Below are 19,925 nucleotides of genomic sequence, written 5' to 3'. Positions count from 1 at the left end.
AAAAAAAAAAAAAAAAAAAAAAAAAAAAAAAAAAAAAAAAAAAAAAAAAAAAAAACATTTACCAAAACATATTATATGATTTTGGAGAATGATATGAAGCATAAGGAATATGAATTTAACTGACCATATATTAGCTTAGGGTTTGCTGAGCGAAGCTTATCGACAACTTTTAACACTGTGTTGAGAAAAGAAACAGAACCAATATAACCTGCAAAATCGATAAGAACATATTACAACAAAACTCTCAATATCTGAACATAAAAATAACCAATTCTACGGTATGTAAATTACTGCAGGAACTTTACATATAAAGTTGCCAATAGTTTAGCATAATTCTACTTTCCTAGCAAACATATTTCTTCAGTTCTGTCTCGTTATAATATAGCAACATGCAATTCATTGGTAAAACCTTATATTGTAAAGTTGCCAAATTATACCGGACACCAAAAGCCATTTAATAAAAAACTAGAGTACCTGTTAACAGATGAGTATAGTACAACAATTCATTTTCTTCAAGGCCTTCAATTAAGTCCCATAATTGTTCTCCATTCAAAACTTGGCCCTTGAAAGTCGGATATCCTGTTTTATTTTCAAACAAACCATAATCCACTTTCACTAACACTACAAAATCTAACCAGAACTTATGCATAATAGACATAAGGCATCGCACCGTATATTAGGCCTCATTGTTCTGAGACCATTTGAGTGAAGAAATAGAATCAGCTTGCCTGTGTGGTTTGAGAAGTGCACGGAGTTTATTGGATCCACATCATAGCCCAATAATTGGAGAGGGAAAACAGCTGATTTGTTCCCAACGTATCCCTACGGCAGAGCACAAGAGAACAATCCACTGAAGTAAAATTAATAGCACGGAAAACAAAGGCAATCAAGAACAATACTGAGACCTTGTATCAACAAACAATCCGCAGAAATACACGGCACATAAGTAACATTGAATTTTCCTCTCCTAAGAAAAATTTACAAGAAGACAAACATGCTAACTACAAAGGCCAGCCCTCTCCGAAACGCAAAACTTCTAACAAAAACATACGAGTGTTACGACACAAATTCGCAAGAGAACTGAAGGAAACTTCTGCAGAAGCCGAATGGAGGCAATCAAAACAAGATAAATTTCGAGTTTATATTGATTTCTTTCAAATCATTCGCAACCGTCGTAAACTATTGAACAAACCTGAACAGTGTGGGACTGAATACTGAGAACTCGACCAGTCGCCGACGGCAGAGCTAACGAGAGGATCGGCGGCGACATTTTCAGTTGTATGAATCAGAATGCGTCAAACAAGAGAGTGCAAGTTCAGAGAAATATTTTCGCAAAATGGAAGAAACTGAAACTGGAAGTTAATACACAATAGCAACGGACGGAGGAAAAGGGAAGTGGAAAATGATGACGGTGTCAACTGGCAAGAATTTATAGGAGGTTAGAGGGATGAATGAAATTACGAAAATACCACTGACCAATGCTCTGCCCGTCAAACTGGAGGCGAAATTGGTAAATCACTATGTGGGTTCCACATGTAGCATGTGCATTCCACGTATACCATGCAATTTTAATAATAATAACAATTTCATATATTTGGATAACTTTGAATATTTTACTAATTAGGAAAAATAAAATTTTAACTTTTTTTATAGAAAATTCTACGTCATCTGGTAAAATAAAAATGTTACAGTATTTTAATTTCATATTTTTATGTATGATATGAGAAAATTTTCCAATTAAAAAAATTATTTATTGGGATAAAAAAATGAATTTCTATATTTATGTGGAAAATAAATAAATAAATAAAAATAGATAAAATACAAAGTTGCATTATGAAAATTTATTTTTACCCTAAATTTTAAATCTTAATTTGAAGGGATAATTCTCGTGATCAAACTCAATTAACTATTAAATTCAAACTTCAATGAACTAAAATATAATTTTATAATCTAATAAATTTAAGAATATAACTTTTACGATTAAAAAAAGGTATTAAATTACAAGTTTGACCTTTTAATGTTTAAAAAGTGAAACTTATATTTAATAAATTTTAACCTTTTAATTTTAATTTTGTATTTAATAAATTATTAAATGTCAAATTTAATTTATTTAATATTTTTATTAAAAAATTAAGAAGCTATTCGAGTCAAATTTATAAATTTATTATTATATTAGCGTTGAATATATTTATTTTTTTAATTTCAAGAATTTATCATTTAAATATTTTTAATTTCAAGAATTAAAAAAAAAAAAAAAAGACGGTTCAGTTCAACAGAATGGGCCTGCCATCGACCCATTTGGAACGTGGGTTGGGCCTGTTCTCCCTAATAGCTCTTTTTAAGAAACATCCAGATGTAACACCGACACCGCTGTACCACTTTACCCTTAAACGACACGTGTCCAACAAAGTCCCGGCTAGTCCGCCACGTGTCATTTAAAAAAATCCCCAAATTCCCAGACGAACTCCATGAAACTTCGTCCTATAAAGAATCTTCCAAACCCTGCCGAGTTCCGACATCCACACAAAATCAACCTAATAATCCATTTTCTTATACTTCTTCTTCTTCTTCTTCGTTATACTCCGTCGTGCTCCGGTGACTAATACCGGCGTTATGATCTGCGTCGAATGTGGAACCCATAGCAATCCGTGCAGGTGCAAGGTGGTGGGGCCGACCCTGGGGTTCTTGGCCTTCGCGGTGGCGGCGGTTGTAGAGTGGCCAGTGGGAGCTCTGGTTTATTGCTTCCGCCACCACAAGGGCCGCCGTATCATGGCGCATCCGGCCACCGTCGTTTACCCGTCGGTGTCTAATGCGGTTCCTATTTGAGGGAATACGCAGCTAATGAAATTCCTGTCTATGGCCGCTTTAAAAAATAAAATATATAGAGGAATTCTGTTATCGATTCCAACTTTTATTTATGTATATATATATATATATATATAAGAAACCATATTAGTATTTTATATGTTGATAGTATTATTAATTTATAATAATTAATTTATATTGCTAATGAATAGCTAACAAAAATAAATTAAATCTTTTAAAAAAATATGCTGAGTGAAGAAAAAATATATAGTAAACAAGAGTTTTTATACCGTCTTTGAATTTGTTGACTTCATTACATTTTTTGATACATTATACGTCATATCAATATTGTATTTATAGTTGAATCACGATCATATTATTAATAATTGTAATGTGTCTTGCAAATCATAACGGTAAGATGTCACATCAATTAGGGAGGGAAACATTTTTTTTTGAAAGTATATGGAAACTTCTCTTTAATTTTAAAATATTGAGGTAAATCTAAATAGATAATATCAGTCAATGATAGATCATACACCCGATGATATACTTGGAAAGAGGTTGACTCGTGAAGAGAGTGGACACAAGATAGTGTTCTAGCAAAAACATTAGACCCCAAAAGAAAGGAACGAGTGCTACTAAACTTTAAGGAATGAATTGTGAGATTTAAGAGTCCAATTCCTCGACCCAAATAATAATTACAATAATAATAAAAAATTATTATTTTTTCTTTTAAATATCTTTGTTTAATTTTATTATGTTTTGCATTAATTTAGTTGGTTTATATTGTTCTGATAATATTTATTTTAGAAACCGCAATCTTCTTCAAATTTTAAGCAAAAGTTTAATATTTCATAATTATATGCCGTATGTATAAATAATTTCATATTATTTTATTCATTATATTATATATTCTTTAAATTTTAATTAAAAACCTATAATATCAATAATTAAGTACTTTTTTATATATAAAAAAGCAAGTTATTAAATATTTAATAAATTATTAATCTATAAAAAAAAAAAAAAAAAAAACAGACATAAATAACCAATAATTCGATTTTTTTCCTCCGTAGTTTCGAGTTGGACCTACCATCTAGTTTGAATTGGTGATGTGGAGAAAATTTATGAACCGAAACAACGCGGAATCGACTTATAAAAAAAAAACTCTTAATTTAAAAAATTTATAAATACTAAAATATTCAATTTTTAGGCACATAAAATAAAAAGTAAGACACTAGGAAAGAATTAGATCCGTGTAAGTATAAAAGAATGGCACTTTCATTCCCTTTTGGAAAAGAAGAGGATCAAACCCATACCTTTTCTTTCATATTTGGGTATATGATTCCTTTCTTCTTCCCCTCTATTTTTTTCAAAACGTATTTTTATAATAATATAAAATTTATAAATATATATATTAAAATTAACTTGCCCATAATATAGAGTATTAACCTTGGTAATATATAATAAAAAGTTAATTTTTAACCAAAGCTTTTAATTTTATAAATTTTAAATTATGAGTTATAAGGCCGATTTGAATTTTTATTGAATTTTGTGAATCTGTTTCTATATTTTTTTTTCGATTTTTTTTTGTTGATTTTTTATTAGGCGGAAAATTTAGTGAGAAAGAAACAAAATTGCAATATTTATTTGAATTATAATTTAATTTAATGAAATTAAAATTGATTAAAATATATTTTAAGAGGAGGTGACATGATATATTTTTTTAAGTTAAAATACTATTTTATTTTAATGTCTTATTTAATTTCACTAATGGTTCGCTATGATTAATATATTATTTTTGCATTAATTCCATACTTAAATTAGTTTTAAAATTTATTTAAATAATATCGACATTTGAAAAAACAGTTATTGATTATTTTTAAAATATTGAAATTATAATGGGAGAATATATGTTATGGTGAACACTTTACATAAAGGAGACAAAGGGATTCATTAGCTGGAAAGAAAATTAATACTTATTAGTTTTCAATTTTAATTCATATATCCAAAATATAAATCAATTTAATAAGCTATTTTAATATCTACAAAATAAAAGAAAATACCAGCATTCCTACAAAATTCTCCCTTTATTTTATTAGGGTGAAAGACGAGTTAAATGAACATCTCCATATTTAATAAAAATTCTAAATAATAAACATGTTCTTAAATCTATTATAAAAAATATATTAAATTAGAATTGATAACTAAACCGACCCTTAATTTTAATTTTAATTATGGGTGGAAATTAATTTTAAAATTAAAAAAAAAAAGAGAATAAATTGATACCAAACACAAAGGGAACATATTCAACACACTAAAGAGGAGTTATTGTACGAATTTGTTCCACTTTTGGTTTACTAAACTTTTTCTTACCTATTCAATACCCAAATGCATATCAAATTTGTTGTTTGGAAGACTTTCTTAAATTTTATTTATTTATTTTCAACTATTAATTAAGAATTTAAATATTAATCAGCGGTCTAATAAATTTCTAAATTTTTAGTTTTATTTTTAATAAATCTATGAAAATTAAAAAAAATTAAAAATTAATTAATAGGCTCGTGTAGAAATTAAAATATTTAATTTAAAGACCAAATATATATGAATCTCAACGTTTATGGACTATATTTGTAATTAGATATTTTTTAATTTTTTAATAAAAAAATGGGGAAAAATGTAATAAGAAAAAGTGGAATGGTCCCTCACATTTACAACATCCACATGCAATTCACTATCTAAACTAATGACCATAGCAAACCCTTTTGAAAGAGTCTCTCTTAAGTCATACCCTTTGAAATATTCTTACTTTCCTTTTTTTTTTTTATTAGAGGCGGTTATCTTGAAGTCTGTTTACCTACTTAAATGCTTTAAGTAGTTATTTGTTTTACCGTCAGCTATTCAGTGTTTACCGTAGACACGATAACTGGTACACTAGAGGCGTGTCCTTCCCTCTTATTGTACTAGGAAAATGTCCTCTCAATACTCTCATATTAGATATAGACTAAACTGTCTCCGGTTATTTTTCTCGTTTGAAGATGGAACATTAAAGAAGGAAGAAGACAATCACGATTAAAAAATTTACATAGAAGTTGATTATTTAGGGCTCGTTTGATAGCTACGTCGTTTAAAATAAACAACTAAAAGTGAAAAGACCAAATTGCCCTTCACCTCCCCCATCCCATTCCCATGCACTTAACATAAGCAAATAACAGCCCAACCCTCACTTTCTCATTAACTCTCTCTCTCTCTCTCTTCAAAACTCAATCCTCTTCGATTTCAGAGCTTCTCCGGCCTGAACATGGCGCCTTCCGCCGCCATTCCGCTGTCCCTTTCGTTTCTCTTCCTCTTCCTTCACCTCGCCAACTCCCAACCCGTCTCGCCGGTCGATCCGCAAGATCCCAATTCCGAAATAAAATGTGGATCATGCCCTTGTTCCAACCCATGTGTTAAACAATTCCCTCCTCCACCGCCACCGCCGCCGCCGAATTGCAAGCCAGCGCTGCCGCCGCCACCACCGCCTCCCAGGTTTATTTATACATCGCTGTCTCCACCACCACCTCCAAGGTTTATTTACACAACAGGTGTACCCGGTAACCTGTATCAGATCGATGCCAATAATCGTTGGTATTACTTCTCCGGCACAACCAGGAACTGGTCAGCCACGGCGGCACTCGTGGTGGCGCTTGGCTGTGGAGCTTTGAATCTCATGGCGTTTGGTAAGTGGTAAAGGATAAAAAAAAAAAAAAAAACGAAATTAATGTATTAAATTCCGTCTTAATTAAAAGAATTATTCTCCCAACTATAAACAGTAATGTATTTACCCTTTTCCTAAATTTAATTTAATATTCTGTCAATATTTTTATAGTTAAATGTCGGTGTCCATAGAAACATTAAAATTTACAAATTTATGAACATATAAACCCTTGTAAAACAAAACTAAATTTAAAAACTTTATTAAAGTTATTTTAATAAGAATTGTTTTGGTTTTTTAGTAATTATTTTTAAATTTTGGCTTTTTTTTTTTTTTTAAATGTATTTTTAAAAAAATAATAATTTCAACAATTTTATTTTTGGCATTAATATTTAAGAAGTGCATTATTTTATGTGATTACTTAATTATTTTTGTAGTTAGTGCTAATTTTCAACAAATATTTATAGAAATTAAATAATTTGGAAAATAATGGACACTAATAAATAGGATAATAGTAATTATGAAAGAAAAGGGATTGTGAAGAGGAAGATTAGTGAGAGAATAGATAATTTAGAACAATTAGTGAGAATAAGTGTATATGTCACACTAAATTAGTAGAATTAATTTACATAGGAAATTAGGAAAATTAATTATATTGAAAATAAATTTTGATGGGAATATTAAAAAAAAAATGACGATGTCTCAAATATACCGATGCATACAATATTTTTTTACTACCATTTTTAAAAATAATGGGAGAAAAAATGTAAAATAAAATATTTTAAATTTGATTGAGAAACGAAATAATAAACATATATAGACTATAAATTTCATGGAAATTGCAAAAATAACAAACGAATAATAGCAAGAAATTTGAGGACATCGCAACACATTATTAGGTGACAATAATAGTGCTTTCAAATGCTATTTAATCTCGTTGGTTGATCAATGTTGACGTCTCGTAACGTCGCTAGACAAGACAACTCACTGTATGAGTATAAGCAAATGTGCTCAAAGCTACAATAAACTTCCGATTCAAATCAATTATCGAATTCTTATCTATCGTTACTAAATCTAAAGGATTTTGATTTACCAAAAATGAAACAACAAACCCTAATAACTTCTAAAAGCGGTCACAATCTAATTAAATAACACAAGTGACCCTTCTTACACTCGGGCCAGCTTTTAGTTTTGCTTCCTTTTCAAAAAAGGAAAAAAAAAAAACAATGTGACGGGTCACAAAAGATATTCGGTAGTTCATAAACTTATAAGGAAAAACACGAGCATGAATTCAACTTCATGAATTCATCAATAGACTGCAAATGGGTAAATGAATTGTTCTATTATATTATTCTCAAAAGAAGTAATTGATGCAATTGACAGATAATCCAGGGGTTCGATTCCGTAAGAACTTTTTATGTTCGGATTTCAAAAAGAATTAATAAATCCCATCTTTAACATTTGATTCATGATATGAAATGAATTCGATGAAACAAACAGAAATTCTATTTTAAAAATAATTAAAATATTATAAGAATAATAAATAAAACAAGTAGTAAGTACGTAATATATGGGTGGCTACTATCTTATTATATAGTAGATTATTATGCGAGACAAACTTTATACATAAATTACTAAATTTAAAGAAATTTTAAAAATATTTAAAGAAATTTTAACTAATTTTTAAAATTAAATTTCGCTAGGTTATAGGGCTAAACTAATATGTTATATAAATATATATATCACTCTACTTTGTATAATCAAATAATATACTCGTAGTATAAACAATTAATTCTTAAACATTAATTTTCTTTTATATCGAAACACATATATTCGTAATATCAATTATCTTAGATATCCATACATACTATTTTATCATTCCATAGTATTTATTTAAAGAAAAAAGGGTGACATGTTAGAGAAATGGAAGAAACCTATAAATTTACACACCATATGAAGCTTAAATACTGATAATATCTAATATGAACATAGCTTATTGTTTAAAATTTAAAACATCTAACTTACACTAAAACAAAAATTATAAATTTAAATTTAGCCTCTAAACTTTAAAACTAGTATATCATTATATCTAATTTTTATATCTAAAAGATAAGGTAATAACGGCCGTATGTAATATTATCTCAAACCCCTGCATTAACAAATATTACTTCAATGCATCATATAAACAATTAAACTGAGCCACGAAGCTTAACCTTAATTCTATGAGTATCCAAACCAATCCGTGATGTTTTTTTTTTTTTTTTGGCTCCTAATGACAGCCTACAAAGCTACCACTATATTTTATAATAACATATGAACTGACTGATCGTGTACTCGCGTGGTCGATGTCAAACATAGACCTACAACAGAAGCGGAATCTCGAATTCATGGTATTCATACTCAAAACTACTCTTAAATGTTACCTTTGAAGCAGAGGAGCACTTATAATACAGGATACTTTACAGTCATTGAGCTATGGAGCAAGGAGCAGTTTGACTCGTCCCGTTGCCACCCTGCTCATTTTAGCAAAAGAAGATTTGGTTATACTATTGAAATAACTTATACGTAATAAGCGCAAATTAATATTATTCGTGTAAAACATCGCAGGACTCTTGAGGGGACATGCCATGTCTCTTATCATGTAGCACAAAACAATAACAACTTCCCTTCAACTTATCTCATATATCATACACAAAACCAAGGACCCTCAGTTTCCTTTACATTTTTAACAATTGTGAGCATCCAGATTAAGTTAAGTTAAATCTCTACTGGTCATAGGCATAACTATCAAATCTTACCAGATACTAAATGGAGTATTAAGAAAGTTGTAAGATATTATAGTATCCTTGATGACTACCATGATTTAAATCTACATCCCACAATGAAAGGATATCAAACACTTCAAAATAGAGTAATAATAAATAAACTTTTCATTGAAAGAAGTTGCAGCCTAGTAGTCTTAATGCAGAAATTTGTCGTCAACATGAATGTGCAAGTTGAAGAGCTCTAGTTGTAACAAGACTGGTGTTTACAGTAAACAATTATGTAATACCCTAAACAACGAGAAGATACATTATAAAGTTAGATGTAGTTTCATGAAAAAAAGATCATGGAGGAAGACTTACTGGTTCTCCATACACAGTTTCTTACGAGCCTTTCTCTTGTTCTTAGATCGCTTTTTAGTCCCAGTTGCACGATCACCAACAGGCTCCTCTGAAGTTGAAGGCACAGATTCTATTGGAAGTCTCTCTGAAGGGGACGATGCCACCGGTTTTATTGATCTAAGTTCAGGTCCAAGATGAGATATTGTTGGACAAATCTCTGAAATTGCACCACATGCCACTACATTGTCCAAAATAGCACCATTGACTTCTTTATCTTCATTAACTGTCGTTGTTACATGTTCCACTGTATTTTCAGGCATATATTTCGGTTGAATTTGAGAAGGATGTGAATCTTTAACTTTTTGCATCATTGCATGGAGCCGGACTTTAGATGCAATGATTTCGGCAAGAGTTTTTTGTGATTTAGGATTTCCTGCATCTACAAAATAATAGTAGCAATAACTATTATTATTATCATTTAATAAAAGCAACTTTGACAAGGCACCTAGTATTTTGAAATAATTCAGAAGTTGTTTCCAACAATTAAATACCATGAAGTGAAAGAATAGCAGCACGTGCTGCCAATTGCTCTGCCTCTTTCTTACTCCTACTAATATCACCAGTATAAACCACACCATCAAAAACCAAGGTGGATTGGAAAATTGGAACCGAGCCTTCATGTTGTTTCGTAGTGTACATAGGTCTTTTCAAACTCATTTTCACCGTATATTCAGACAAAATGGACTTGCATAGCATCAAATCCTGAAATAAGAACAAATGACATAGTTTGTATATCAGATTCGAAGTCAATATAAAGTATAGCAATCAAATATATACATGTTTTCTTTTCAACATGTCAATATTTAATACCATTAGTGAAGTGCTGGTACACAATAATCAATATCATAGCACAGCATGAACAAACATTCAGAACATTAAAGACCAATAAGAAAATAAGTATAAGGCACAATCAAAATTATAAGCATGCAATAGAGGGACTTCTTTTGACAGACAGCTTACTTTTGTGAATTTATGGAACATTTGGCTCGAGAGAAATAGGGGAGTCTTGAAAAGGAATGTCCTTGGGAATGGGTGTAAGAGCATGGCTAGGTTCAACGTCTCAATTGGACTTCTATCACTAAGGACGTTAGCAATTGGAGCCCCTTTTATAATTCTTTTGCGCTTATCTCTCTCATACATTTGAATCCTATCCCTGTGAACTACAAACAAAAGCAAACAGTGTCTCACAACCTCATTCCCGAAGGCATCATTTCTGAACTTCTTATTCAGACAGACTAAATGCCTTATCACTAAAATCAATTAGATAAATTCCAACCTTCGAGAATGTCGATGACTATGACTATGAGAAATCTTATACAACTTAAGTGATTACATGCAATTATTACTAAGATTTTTTCATCCAAGAACAATAACAAATATATCAGGTAGAAATTACTGTTTCTGTTGGGTTCAAATAAGTTATTGTACACATTGCGAAAGAAAATTACAAAAAGTAATCTCCATACATAAAAACTTATTTGTAACAAACCGAAAGTCTAGGTAGAAAATCTCATCATTGAATTGCATCTATAATCCTAAACAAGCAAAAATATAGCCAACATGAGCATAATATAGTGGTCAAAGCATCTATCTCTTCCATTAAGTTCAGCAGGTTTAAATGTCCCCCACAATGTTGCACTAAAATAAGAATAAATAAATAAAGAAACAAGCATGCTAAAAATCAAAGGCCACCAAACAAGTTTCAGTCTCATCATATAAGTCATACCTCATGAAGGAGAACAAATCCATCATCCTTGGCCTTTTTTGATATGTACTCGAGGGCAATTCTTGCAGCATCTTGTTCAGCTGCCCTTCGATTACGGAACGTATTAGGAGACACATAATGTACCTCATCAACCACAACAGTTGACCTATATTTAGGTATGCCTTGAGATCCTTCATCAAAAGTCTGATATACTGGTAATGGTATCCTTGACTTTTGAGTGTACTCATGCAAATGATTTTTGTATAGGAAGAGTTCTGCAAAACCAAGTAAAAGAAAGCCATAACATTAATTTCTTTTCTGTTCTTATCAAGAAAACAAAGATCCACCAAATAACAAATTTCTGCACACTAGAACTGTGGGGAACCTTTACTTTTATTAGGCAACTAGATTAAAAGATAAATAATCAAATTACAGCCCGAAAGAGAAAGGCGGGACATTAGAAGAGTCCATGCTGTGGAAAATTACACAAGTCCCCAATCAGCAACGTCAGATCAGATAAGTACCCAGACACGTCCAATATTGCAAAACTCTCCACTTCAGTAAATGACTTCGTCTTTTTTTTCTTTCTTTTTTATTAATTTCGTTGAGGGCAATGGAAGTAGGAAAAGGCCATTCAAGAACAAAGCCCTGAGTGCCAAACCAAGATGCAGAACTAGCAAAAGAAATTATAAGAAAAGGCTCCTACATCTTTAATCACAGAAAATAGAAAAATCACGAGAGATATAAAAGAAAAGGAACAATAATAAAATGATCAAAATTCAGAACATCCTCCCATTTATCTTTCACTTCTTCGAGGCTTATCTGGTTACTTACGAGTTAAACCCACCACAGGATTGTCAAGAAACTGGTCTTCAAAGAAAGAGTCCTCATTGTCAGATCAAAACAGAGAGCTATGACAGTAAACCCCCACAGAATTCGGGTTTGTTGCTCCAATGAGGACCAGCTAGTGCCTGAAGTGATTAGTCCTTAGTTTATCCATCTCTCATCGAGCACACCAGAGAGTGTAGGAAAAGTAAATAGGAAATACAAATAAATAGGTGATTTAAATCTCACTATTCTTTTCGCGAATGCCACACCACTAGGGATCGAGAGCAAGGTGATAGGCTAGGATTCAATTAAGAAGCGCTAAGAACCACATAGAACATTTCTTCTAGAGAATTTTTCCACCAATTTTTTTTAACTGAACAAAGAAGGAATCCCTAGATCATCACCACACAGTTGCCAGTATTCAAACTCGTAAAATAATTCAGCGTCCAAAGATTGTGAAAAGAAAATGAAAGTAAACATAGCAACTTAAGATTGAATTCTCAGGACCTCTTCGTAGATACATACAGAAAAACAGAGTTATCTTTTCAACACACAGAGAGGCACCACGCGAACTCACAGAAGGAATGCAATTGCTTCTCTCTATAACAGAAACAAAAAACCAGCTAGAAAACTTCATGCACCAAAAGAAGAGGAAATCCATCATCTAACAGCAGAATTAGCTCAAATAAAAACACTAAACCGTAACAATCAAAACGCCTAAAAAACAATGACAGGCAACAATACCATAGACTTACGAGTCAGATCAGAGGGTTTCGGAGACGAAACCGGAGCTGAAGCCGAACTCGGAATCAGAATTGCGCCCGGTAAAACAGGTGGAGGACGAGTATCCGATTCAAGCTGAGGAGTATTGGAGTCTTCCACCGGAATAAGAGCTGGAACAACAGCCGGAGCTGAATCTGGCGGGAATGAAGATTGTTGCTGCGGAACTGCTTCAACTGTTCCGGATTCTTCCACCATGATCGACTGTTATCGAAACTCGATGAGAACAAATTGAAATGGGAAGAATTAGGCAATGGCAGGGGAAATTTCCGGTCTGTGGACTGTGAAGGGTGGGCGAGGGTTTTTAATCCTTCCAATTTAGGACGAGATAGTGATGACGTTAGGTAGTAAGACCAGATTCTAACACACGTAAAAAAAGGTTGCTTCTTACATCAATTCTACTTGCAGTTAAATTAATTTTAATATTTTTTTAAACTTTCAATTTTATATCATTTATAATATTTGTTAATTAATCAATTTAAAAAATATATGGTATGAATTGTTATCATAAAATTTTGTTTTTATTTATAATATATATATTTTTGGTTGAAATTAAAGATTTTTAATTTTTTTTTATTTAAATAAGTGCTAATTGAGGGAATGAATTTAAATTAAAGTCTTAGTAAAATTAAATATTTAAGGTAAGTTTTGATACAATTCTTATTAAATTAAATTAAATTAAATTAAATGAATTTAAATTTAATTTGTTCATTGATTAGTAGTTCTTAAACAACATTGAGCATTCATAAATATTAGCGACTTTAATTTAAATTATTGGGAAAATTTCGAGTAATTATAATACAATAAATATTTCGATATATATATATATAATTAAATCAGTTAAAAAAATTGAAAGGTCGAAAATTATTTAATATATATATATATATATATTTAAAAAAAATTTAAAAGAATAAAATGAAAAAATAAGTGTTCCCTTACTAATCCATCTGTCGTCTGAAACAATGGCTGTCCCGAAGAGCCCCCACCACAGTTAATGACAAACGTCTTTACCGCTAAACACTCCTTACTTTTCTGCAACTCCTCGTTCCTCACTCCAAACCACTATTTCACCTTCTTCTTCTTCGATTTTCCCATCGATCCATTTCCTAATCAGTCAATTCTGATCCCCAATCGGTTTTTTAGAACCCTAAATTTTGAATTCGGCGGGAATTGCTCTGTTCCACGTTTCGCTGATCCGGTGTTTGATACTTAATTTCAAGTTCTTGCATCTTTTTTGGGTCGATGGCTCTTCATTCTGGCGCATTCTGCTTCCATGGGTTTCCTACTGTTGCACATGAATCTTTGAGACGCAGACAATGGGTGGTGAAATCTTCTGGGTTTTTGCGGTCTCGTGTAGTTTCTAAGTCCCATTTGAAAGTCAAAGGTAAACTCCATTCTAATGGATTGTTGGATTTGATCTGTTTCGGCTTTTGTTTTGTTGTCGTTTTCTTTAGTTGTGATTTCAAGCTAAGATTGGGTGTTCTGTTAATCTGTGAAGTGAATTTATTAGAATTTAGTGTACAATATCACTAAGAGCTTATGCTCAAAGGGGACAATATCATACCAATGTGGAGGTTCATTATTCCTATCATGGTATCAGAACTATGCCCTTAATTTAGCTATGTCAATACAATTGTTGAGAATTTTTGAGAGGAAGTCCATATTGGCTAATTTAGGGAATGATTATGGGTTTATAAGTAAGGTTTACATCTCCATTAGTTTTTTGGGAAGCCCAAAGCAAATCCATGAGAGTTTATACTTAAAGTGGACAATATCATACTATTATGGAGAGCCGTGATTCTTAACATTTACTTGGTAAAACTTCCTTGGAGAAGCCTTATAATTAGTTTGTGGAGTGTGAAATAAATTGTAAATGCTGGGAATTAAATTGGGAAAGTCAATTCTTACCAAATAATAAATGCTAATATTTTTGAGATTCTACGTTGGTTGGATAGGGAACGAAATATTTTTTTATAAGAGTGTGGAAACCTCTCCTTAGTAGACGTGTTTTAAAACCGTGAGGCTGATGGCGATACGTAACGGGCCAAAGCGAACAATATCTGCTAGCGGTGAGTTTCGGCTGTTACAAATGGTATTAGAGCCAGAGCCGGGCGGTGTGTCAGCGAGGACATTGGGCTCCTAAGGGGGTGGTTTGTGAGATCCCACATTGGTTGGAGAGGGAAACGAAACATTTCTTATAAGAGTGTGGAAACCAATCCCTAGCAGACACGTTTTAAAACCGTGAGGCTGACGGCGATACGTAATGAGCTAAAACATACAATATTTGCTAGCAGTGAGTTTGTGTTGTTACAAATAGTATCAGAATTAGACATCGAACAGTGTGTCAGCAAGGACACTGAGCTCCCAAGCGAGGTGGATTGTGAGATCCCACATGGGTTAGAGAGGGTAACAAATAATTTCTTATATAGTGTGGAAACCTCTCCCTAGTAGACACGTTTCAAAACCATGAGGCAGATTGAGATACGTAATGGGCCAAAACGGACAATATCTACTAATCGTGGGTTTGGACTGTTACAATATTAATTTGATTTTCCATGATCTTTTTATTTATTATTATTATTTTTACAACAATTTAACTGTAAAGGTTAAATCATCAACTTTTGAGATGACAATAGGTTTCATATCTATTGAACTATGCTTCGGTCAACGTCTTTTGATGGCTTCTTCATATTAAGAATTCATTATAAAGCTTAAATGTAGCCCAACGTACTTGTTTAAGTTCTTGGAGTTAATGTTATATCAAAGCAAGAGTACTGTGCTACAAGTTCGAGAGTTAAGAATATTGAAAGATTATATATATGTTTACGTACCGACTTAAGATTTTGAGTTCGGTGACATTGCATGAGCTAACATCTTCTACTATATTTACGTACTTTTAGTGAAGGCATTTTCGGGAGATGGCGGTTTGGTGGAGTCGAACGATTCGTCTCTTGTAGTTTGTTTTGGAGAAATGTTGATTGATTTTGTCCCTACAACTAATGGACTGTCTTTAGCTGAGGCACCTGCATTCAAAAAGGCTCCAGGTGGTGCACCTGCTAATGTTGCCGTTGGCATAGCTCGTCTTGGTGGCTTGTCTGCTTTTATAGGCAAGGTAATATAAAAAAATATATAGTAACAGTTAAATTTTCAATTGAATGTTTAGATGAGGACCAGGGCATTTTGCTGCACATGTCACATTGAGGATGTCACAGCAGCCCATCATGATTGTGAGATCCCACATCGGTTGGGGCGGAGAACGAAACATTCTTTGTAAGGGTGTGAAAACTTCCTCCTAGTAGACGCGTTTTAAAAACCGAAAGGGAAAGCCCAAAGAAGACAATATCTGCTAGCGGTGAGCTTGAGCTGTTATAATGTTCTACCAGCCTCCATATTTTAGTCGGATTCTCCCGCTTCCGCCCATACATTACTAGCTTTAAAGTAGACACCCGTCGATGCCCATCACAACTGAAAAATAAGATATCCTATCCTAAAGCTTCTCAAAGTGGTCTTTCCCCATAGGTGTGACCTTTTTCTTGCTCGATGGTTTTGGCTTAGCCAATGGGTTCTTTTAATGTTTCACTTTCAAACTAATTTATTTCAGTCTTCCATATTGAGGCTCACTTGTTGGCATATGGCACTTCGACATTTCGAGAAAGTAATGCAATAAAGAATGGAAGATACGTTTTTCCATGCACGGTTTCACAGATTTTCTTAACAACATTCACAGGTTGGTGCAGATGAATTTGGCTACATGCTTGCTGATATCTTGAAGGAAAACAATGTGAGCAATGAAGGGATGCTATTCGATCCTGGTGCGCGAACTGCTTTAGCGTTTGTTACGTTGAGGAATGATGGGGAACGCGAGTTCATGTTTTATCGCAACCCTAGTGCTGACATGTTACTTCAGGAGTCTGAACTCAATTATGATTTAATCAAGAAGGTATTAGTAATTTAAGAAGGTACAATTTACAGAGGAAAGCAGAGCATGTAGTAGTTCGTCGGGATCATACACGTGTTATTATAGTCCGTTTAAAGTTCAAAGCTCTATATCCTAAACTACTAAGCTTATATTTGATCTGCTTTATCAATTCCTTTCCAGGCAAAGATCTTTCATTATGGTTCTATCAGTCTTATTACTGAACCATGCAAGTCCGCTCACATCGCTGCCGCAAAAGCTGCGAAAGATGCCGGTGCCGTTCTTTCCTATGATCCTAATTTGAGGCTCCCTCTGTGGCCGTCTGCAGAGAGTGCCATTGAAGGGATTCTAAGCATATGGGATATTGCTGATATTATTAAGGTAGTTTTCATTCTTTTCCAATGATATCATTTGTGGGCATAACTGAGCTGTCTGGTCAATCTGAAATTGAAAAACAGATATCAAATAAAGAAAAGGAGAAAGCTGACATATATAAACATTTGCAGATAAGTGAAGAAGAGATTAGTTTTCTGACAAGGGGAGAAGATCCATTTGATGATGCTGTTGTTCGTAAACTGTTTCATCCAAATCTTAAATTGCTGCTGGTCACTGAAGGTCCTGGTGGTTGTAGATATTATACCAAGGTAAGCATCCCATACATTGTGCTCATGTGTTGCATACAACGAATGACGTATACAGAAAAACATTTAAAAACCAAAAAACTAGTCACAATCGCACTCTTGTGGTGAGGGACAGCAATTGTGCGCACTTGTTCCAACCTGATGAACAAGTCAGCCATATGAAAATGGTAAGTCGTGGACCATTTGGTTGTATGATCGAGCCTTGGTCACGTTTGAGAGATAGTGTTTTAGAAAACATGAGTGAGGAAATGCGTTGAATTTTTTTTTTTTTTGGGTAAGAAAGCAATGTTATAGGCTAAAAACAAATAAGTAACAAACAACGAGTTTGATAGCACATAACCCGGGTAGAAAGAATTGACGATTAGTCACATCCTCCTATAGTACATTTTGGGGCATTTTAGCGTCAGTGGATGTAGACATGATTTTGGTGACCGATTATACACTCCTGTATTGATACAGTAAGAATAGTAAAGGTCTATCTAACATGAAAGCAAGTAAAAGGAGTTTGAAACGGGCACGCAGCCACCTATTCTTGTCTTGAATCACAAATCACAAACTTGTGGCATAGCAACAGGCATGTGGAACCTCATTAGCAGATATCTAATATCTTATCACCCTTTGTTATTCAAACTTGAACTTAAATTTTAATGTGATAAAAGATATTCTAATTAAGTTTATCAGCATGTCGTAGTAAAATATAATCCCGTACACGATCTACCATTGCACTATTCTTGACGCCTCGTAGATTTCAATGATCTACTCGTTAAGAAAGTCGTAACCGGTAGCATTATGCTTAATTTGAGAGTCCATGTGATATGTGTTATGCAGGAATTCAGTGGAAGAGTGAAGGGTCTAAAGGTAGATGCAGTTGACACCACTGGTGCAGGGGATGCTTTTGTTGCTGGCATTTTGTCTCAGCTAGCCACTGACCTCTCTTTGCTTCAGGTACCTTTTCTGAATTGTGAAGCTCTGCATATTTTGAAGAGTTCATGACCACATCTGAAATGCTTTTTTTTTTTGCTCTTCTAATGAGTTTTTTGCTCCTTTTCGACACGTTTTTGAACATGACAAATGTTAAATTATCACTGAACTCAATGAGTCCTTAATGTTAATTGGGAAGGACATGACAACGTACGAATTCGAATAGAGCCTCTTGCTTTGAAACCAAACAAAACTACCTTTAAATTAAACCCAAAAGCATATTTAGATTATTACTGTAAGATCCCACCTCGATTTGGGAGAAGAACGAAATATTTTTTATAAGGGTGTAGAAACCTCTTCCTAGCAAACGTGTTTTAAAAATCTTGAGGGGAAGTCCGAAAAGGAAAGTCCAAAGAGGACAATATCTGTTAGCAGTGGCCTTGGGCCATTACAAATGGTATCAGAGCTAGACACCGGGCAATATGTCAGCGAGAAGGCTGAGCCCATGTGCCAGCGAGGAGGCTGAGCCCCGAAAGGGGGTGGATAGGAGGTCTAGGAATGAGTGTTAGCGAGGACGCTGAGTTTCGAAGGGGGGTGGAGTGTGAGATTCCATATCGGTTGGAGAGGTGAACAAAACATTCATTATAAGAGCGTGAAAACCTCTCCCAAGCAAGCGCGTTTTAAAAAACTTAAAAGGAAAAACCTGAAAGGAAAAAAGCCCAAAGAGGACAATATCTGCTAGCGGCGGGCTTGGGTCGCTACAATTATGTTTATTGTGATTGATTTGTAAATTTGGAGAAACAATTAGACTTCATTGTTCGGTGTAAAATACTTCAAACTCTTTGAACACCCGTAGATTTCAGCATACGAAATCGGTTTAAAATATCACAATACACCAGAAAATCATGCTTATTCAGAGTGTTTGTTTTGCATCTCATTTTCTGCAATTTCCAATACTTCATATCACCCTTTCAAAGTGTTCAAAACCTTATTTACTTCAAAAAAACACTGTCATGTTACTGGTTCTTGTCAGAAAGATGGCAAGTGAAATAACAGTTTATGTGTCTATTTGGAAACCTTGTAGAAGGAAGACAAACTTAGAGATGCTCTGCTGTTTGCCAATGCTTGTGGTGCATTGACTGTTATGGAAAGAGGGGCCATCCCTGCTTTACCAGACAAAGACGCTGTTCTTAATGCAATCTTCAAAACTGTGTCCTAAGCCCTTTGTCTTACTATCTATATCTGTATGTATAATAATACTCGAGACTTCATTTCCACAAATTTTGGGCAGATTTTAGCTTCTCCTCTCAATTGTTTCGGCTGTAAGATACTGTGAAGTTGTTGTTGTTGTTGTTTCAGTAGATTGGATGTTCCATTGTATTGAATGGCCACATAGAAGATAAATGCTTTGTCTATATACTAAGAACATTTTATTTTTATTAATTTTTTTATGAATGTTATAAATATTAGTTTT

General features: G+C 33.2%; 5 protein-coding genes across 7 annotated transcripts in view; 3 read left to right on the top strand and 2 right to left on the bottom strand.

Moving 5' to 3' along the window:
- The window catches only part of LOC111482527 (pyridoxal kinase-like), a 6,518-nt gene extending 5,121 nt beyond the window's left edge, over positions 1 to 1,397 (bottom strand). The window contains exons 1-4 of the mRNA XM_023128376.1: positions 1,193 to 1,397; positions 729 to 822; positions 475 to 579; positions 125 to 208 (exon numbers count right to left, since the gene is read on the bottom strand). Of these exons, the coding sequence (XP_022984144.1) occupies positions 125 to 208; positions 475 to 579; positions 729 to 822; positions 1,193 to 1,270 (361 nt within the window). The 5' untranslated portion in view covers positions 1,271 to 1,397. The remainder of the gene's footprint in view (positions 1 to 124; positions 209 to 474; positions 580 to 728; positions 823 to 1,192) is intronic.
- Positions 1,398 to 2,524: 1,127 nt separating this feature from the next.
- LOC111482529 lies at positions 2,525 to 2,900 on the top strand. Its single transcript, XM_023128378.1, has one exon. It carries the CDS (start codon positions 2,614 to 2,616, stop codon positions 2,824 to 2,826), a length of 213 nt encoding a protein of 70 aa, XP_022984146.1. The 5' UTR covers positions 2,525 to 2,613; the 3' UTR covers positions 2,827 to 2,900.
- A 3,048-nt stretch (positions 2,901 to 5,948) lies between these two features.
- On the top strand, positions 5,949 to 6,659 carry LOC111482528 (probable pathogenesis-related protein ARB_02861). The gene has a single exon (XM_023128377.1). The coding sequence runs from the start codon at positions 6,104 to 6,106 to the stop codon at positions 6,530 to 6,532; it is 429 nt and encodes a 142-aa protein (XP_022984145.1). The 5' UTR covers positions 5,949 to 6,103; the 3' UTR covers positions 6,533 to 6,659.
- Positions 6,660 to 8,623: 1,964 nt separating this feature from the next.
- LOC111482525 (double-stranded RNA-binding protein 4-like) lies at positions 8,624 to 13,290 on the bottom strand. 3 transcript variants are annotated; one of them, XM_023128374.1, is made up of 6 exons: positions 12,949 to 13,288; positions 11,387 to 11,640; positions 10,152 to 10,362; positions 9,835 to 10,039; positions 9,622 to 9,804; positions 8,624 to 9,009 (listed from the first exon to the last, which is right to left on the bottom strand). In XM_023128374.1, the coding sequence occupies exons 1-6, from the start codon at positions 13,169 to 13,171 to the stop codon at positions 8,970 to 8,972; spliced, it is 1,116 nt and encodes a 371-aa protein (XP_022984142.1). In that variant the 5' UTR covers positions 13,172 to 13,288; the 3' UTR covers positions 8,624 to 8,969. The 3 variants fall into 3 exon arrangements, with proteins under 3 accessions (XP_022984142.1, XP_022984141.1, XP_022984143.1); XM_023128373.1 differs by having other exon boundaries at positions 9,622 to 10,039; XM_023128375.1 differs by lacking the exon at positions 8,624 to 9,009 and having other exon boundaries at positions 9,618 to 10,039; positions 12,949 to 13,290.
- A 635-nt stretch (positions 13,291 to 13,925) lies between these two features.
- On the top strand, positions 13,926 to 19,866 carry LOC111481512 (probable fructokinase-6, chloroplastic). The gene is made up of 7 exons (XM_023126964.1): positions 13,926 to 14,357; positions 15,874 to 16,085; positions 16,701 to 16,913; positions 17,073 to 17,270; positions 17,396 to 17,533; positions 18,359 to 18,475; positions 19,536 to 19,866. Exons 1-7 carry the CDS (start codon positions 14,216 to 14,218, stop codon positions 19,668 to 19,670), a joined length of 1,155 nt encoding a protein of 384 aa, XP_022982732.1. The 5' UTR covers positions 13,926 to 14,215; the 3' UTR covers positions 19,671 to 19,866.
- Positions 19,867 to 19,925: the final 59 nt, after the last annotated feature.

Source organism: Cucurbita maxima, unplaced genomic scaffold (genome assembly GCF_002738345.1).
Source record: "Cucurbita maxima cultivar Rimu unplaced genomic scaffold, Cmax_1.0 Cma_Scf00007, whole genome shotgun sequence".
Classification (NCBI taxonomy): Eukaryota; Viridiplantae; Streptophyta; class Magnoliopsida; order Cucurbitales; family Cucurbitaceae; genus Cucurbita; species Cucurbita maxima.
Note: the sequence above shows the minus strand (reverse complement) of the source record. Positions and strands in the feature narration are given on the sequence as shown.

What these genes read in the sequence shown, in the direction of transcription:
- LOC111482525 (XM_023128373.1), bottom strand. Translation starts at nt 13,171, where the DNA reads ATGGTGGAAGAATCCGGAACAGTTGAAGCAGTTCCGCAGCAACAATCT. An exon ending in GATTTGTTCTCCTTCATGAG is followed by an intron (nt 10,363 to 11,386) that starts GTATGACTTATA and finishes TTCTTATTTCAG; the next exon opens with GATTTGATGCTATGCAAGTC. An exon ending in TGCTATTCTTTCACTTCATG is followed by an intron (nt 10,040 to 10,151) that starts GTATTTAATTGT and finishes ATTATTTTGTAG; the next exon opens with ATGCAGGAAATCCTAAATCA.
- LOC111481512 (XM_023126964.1), top strand. Translation starts at nt 14,216, where the DNA reads ATGGCTCTTCATTCTGGCGCATTCTGCTTCCATGGGTTTCCTACTGTT. An exon ending in TGTCTGCTTTTATAGGCAAG is followed by an intron (nt 16,086 to 16,700) that starts GTAATATAAAAA and finishes CAACATTCACAG; the next exon opens with GTTGGTGCAGATGAATTTGG. An exon ending in GTTGTAGATATTATACCAAG is followed by an intron (nt 17,534 to 18,358) that starts GTAAGCATCCCA and finishes TGTGTTATGCAG; the next exon opens with GAATTCAGTGGAAGAGTGAA.
- LOC111482529 (XM_023128378.1), top strand. Translation starts at nt 2,614, where the DNA reads ATGATCTGCGTCGAATGTGGAACCCATAGCAATCCGTGCAGGTGCAAG.
- LOC111482528 (XM_023128377.1), top strand. Translation starts at nt 6,104, where the DNA reads ATGGCGCCTTCCGCCGCCATTCCGCTGTCCCTTTCGTTTCTCTTCCTC.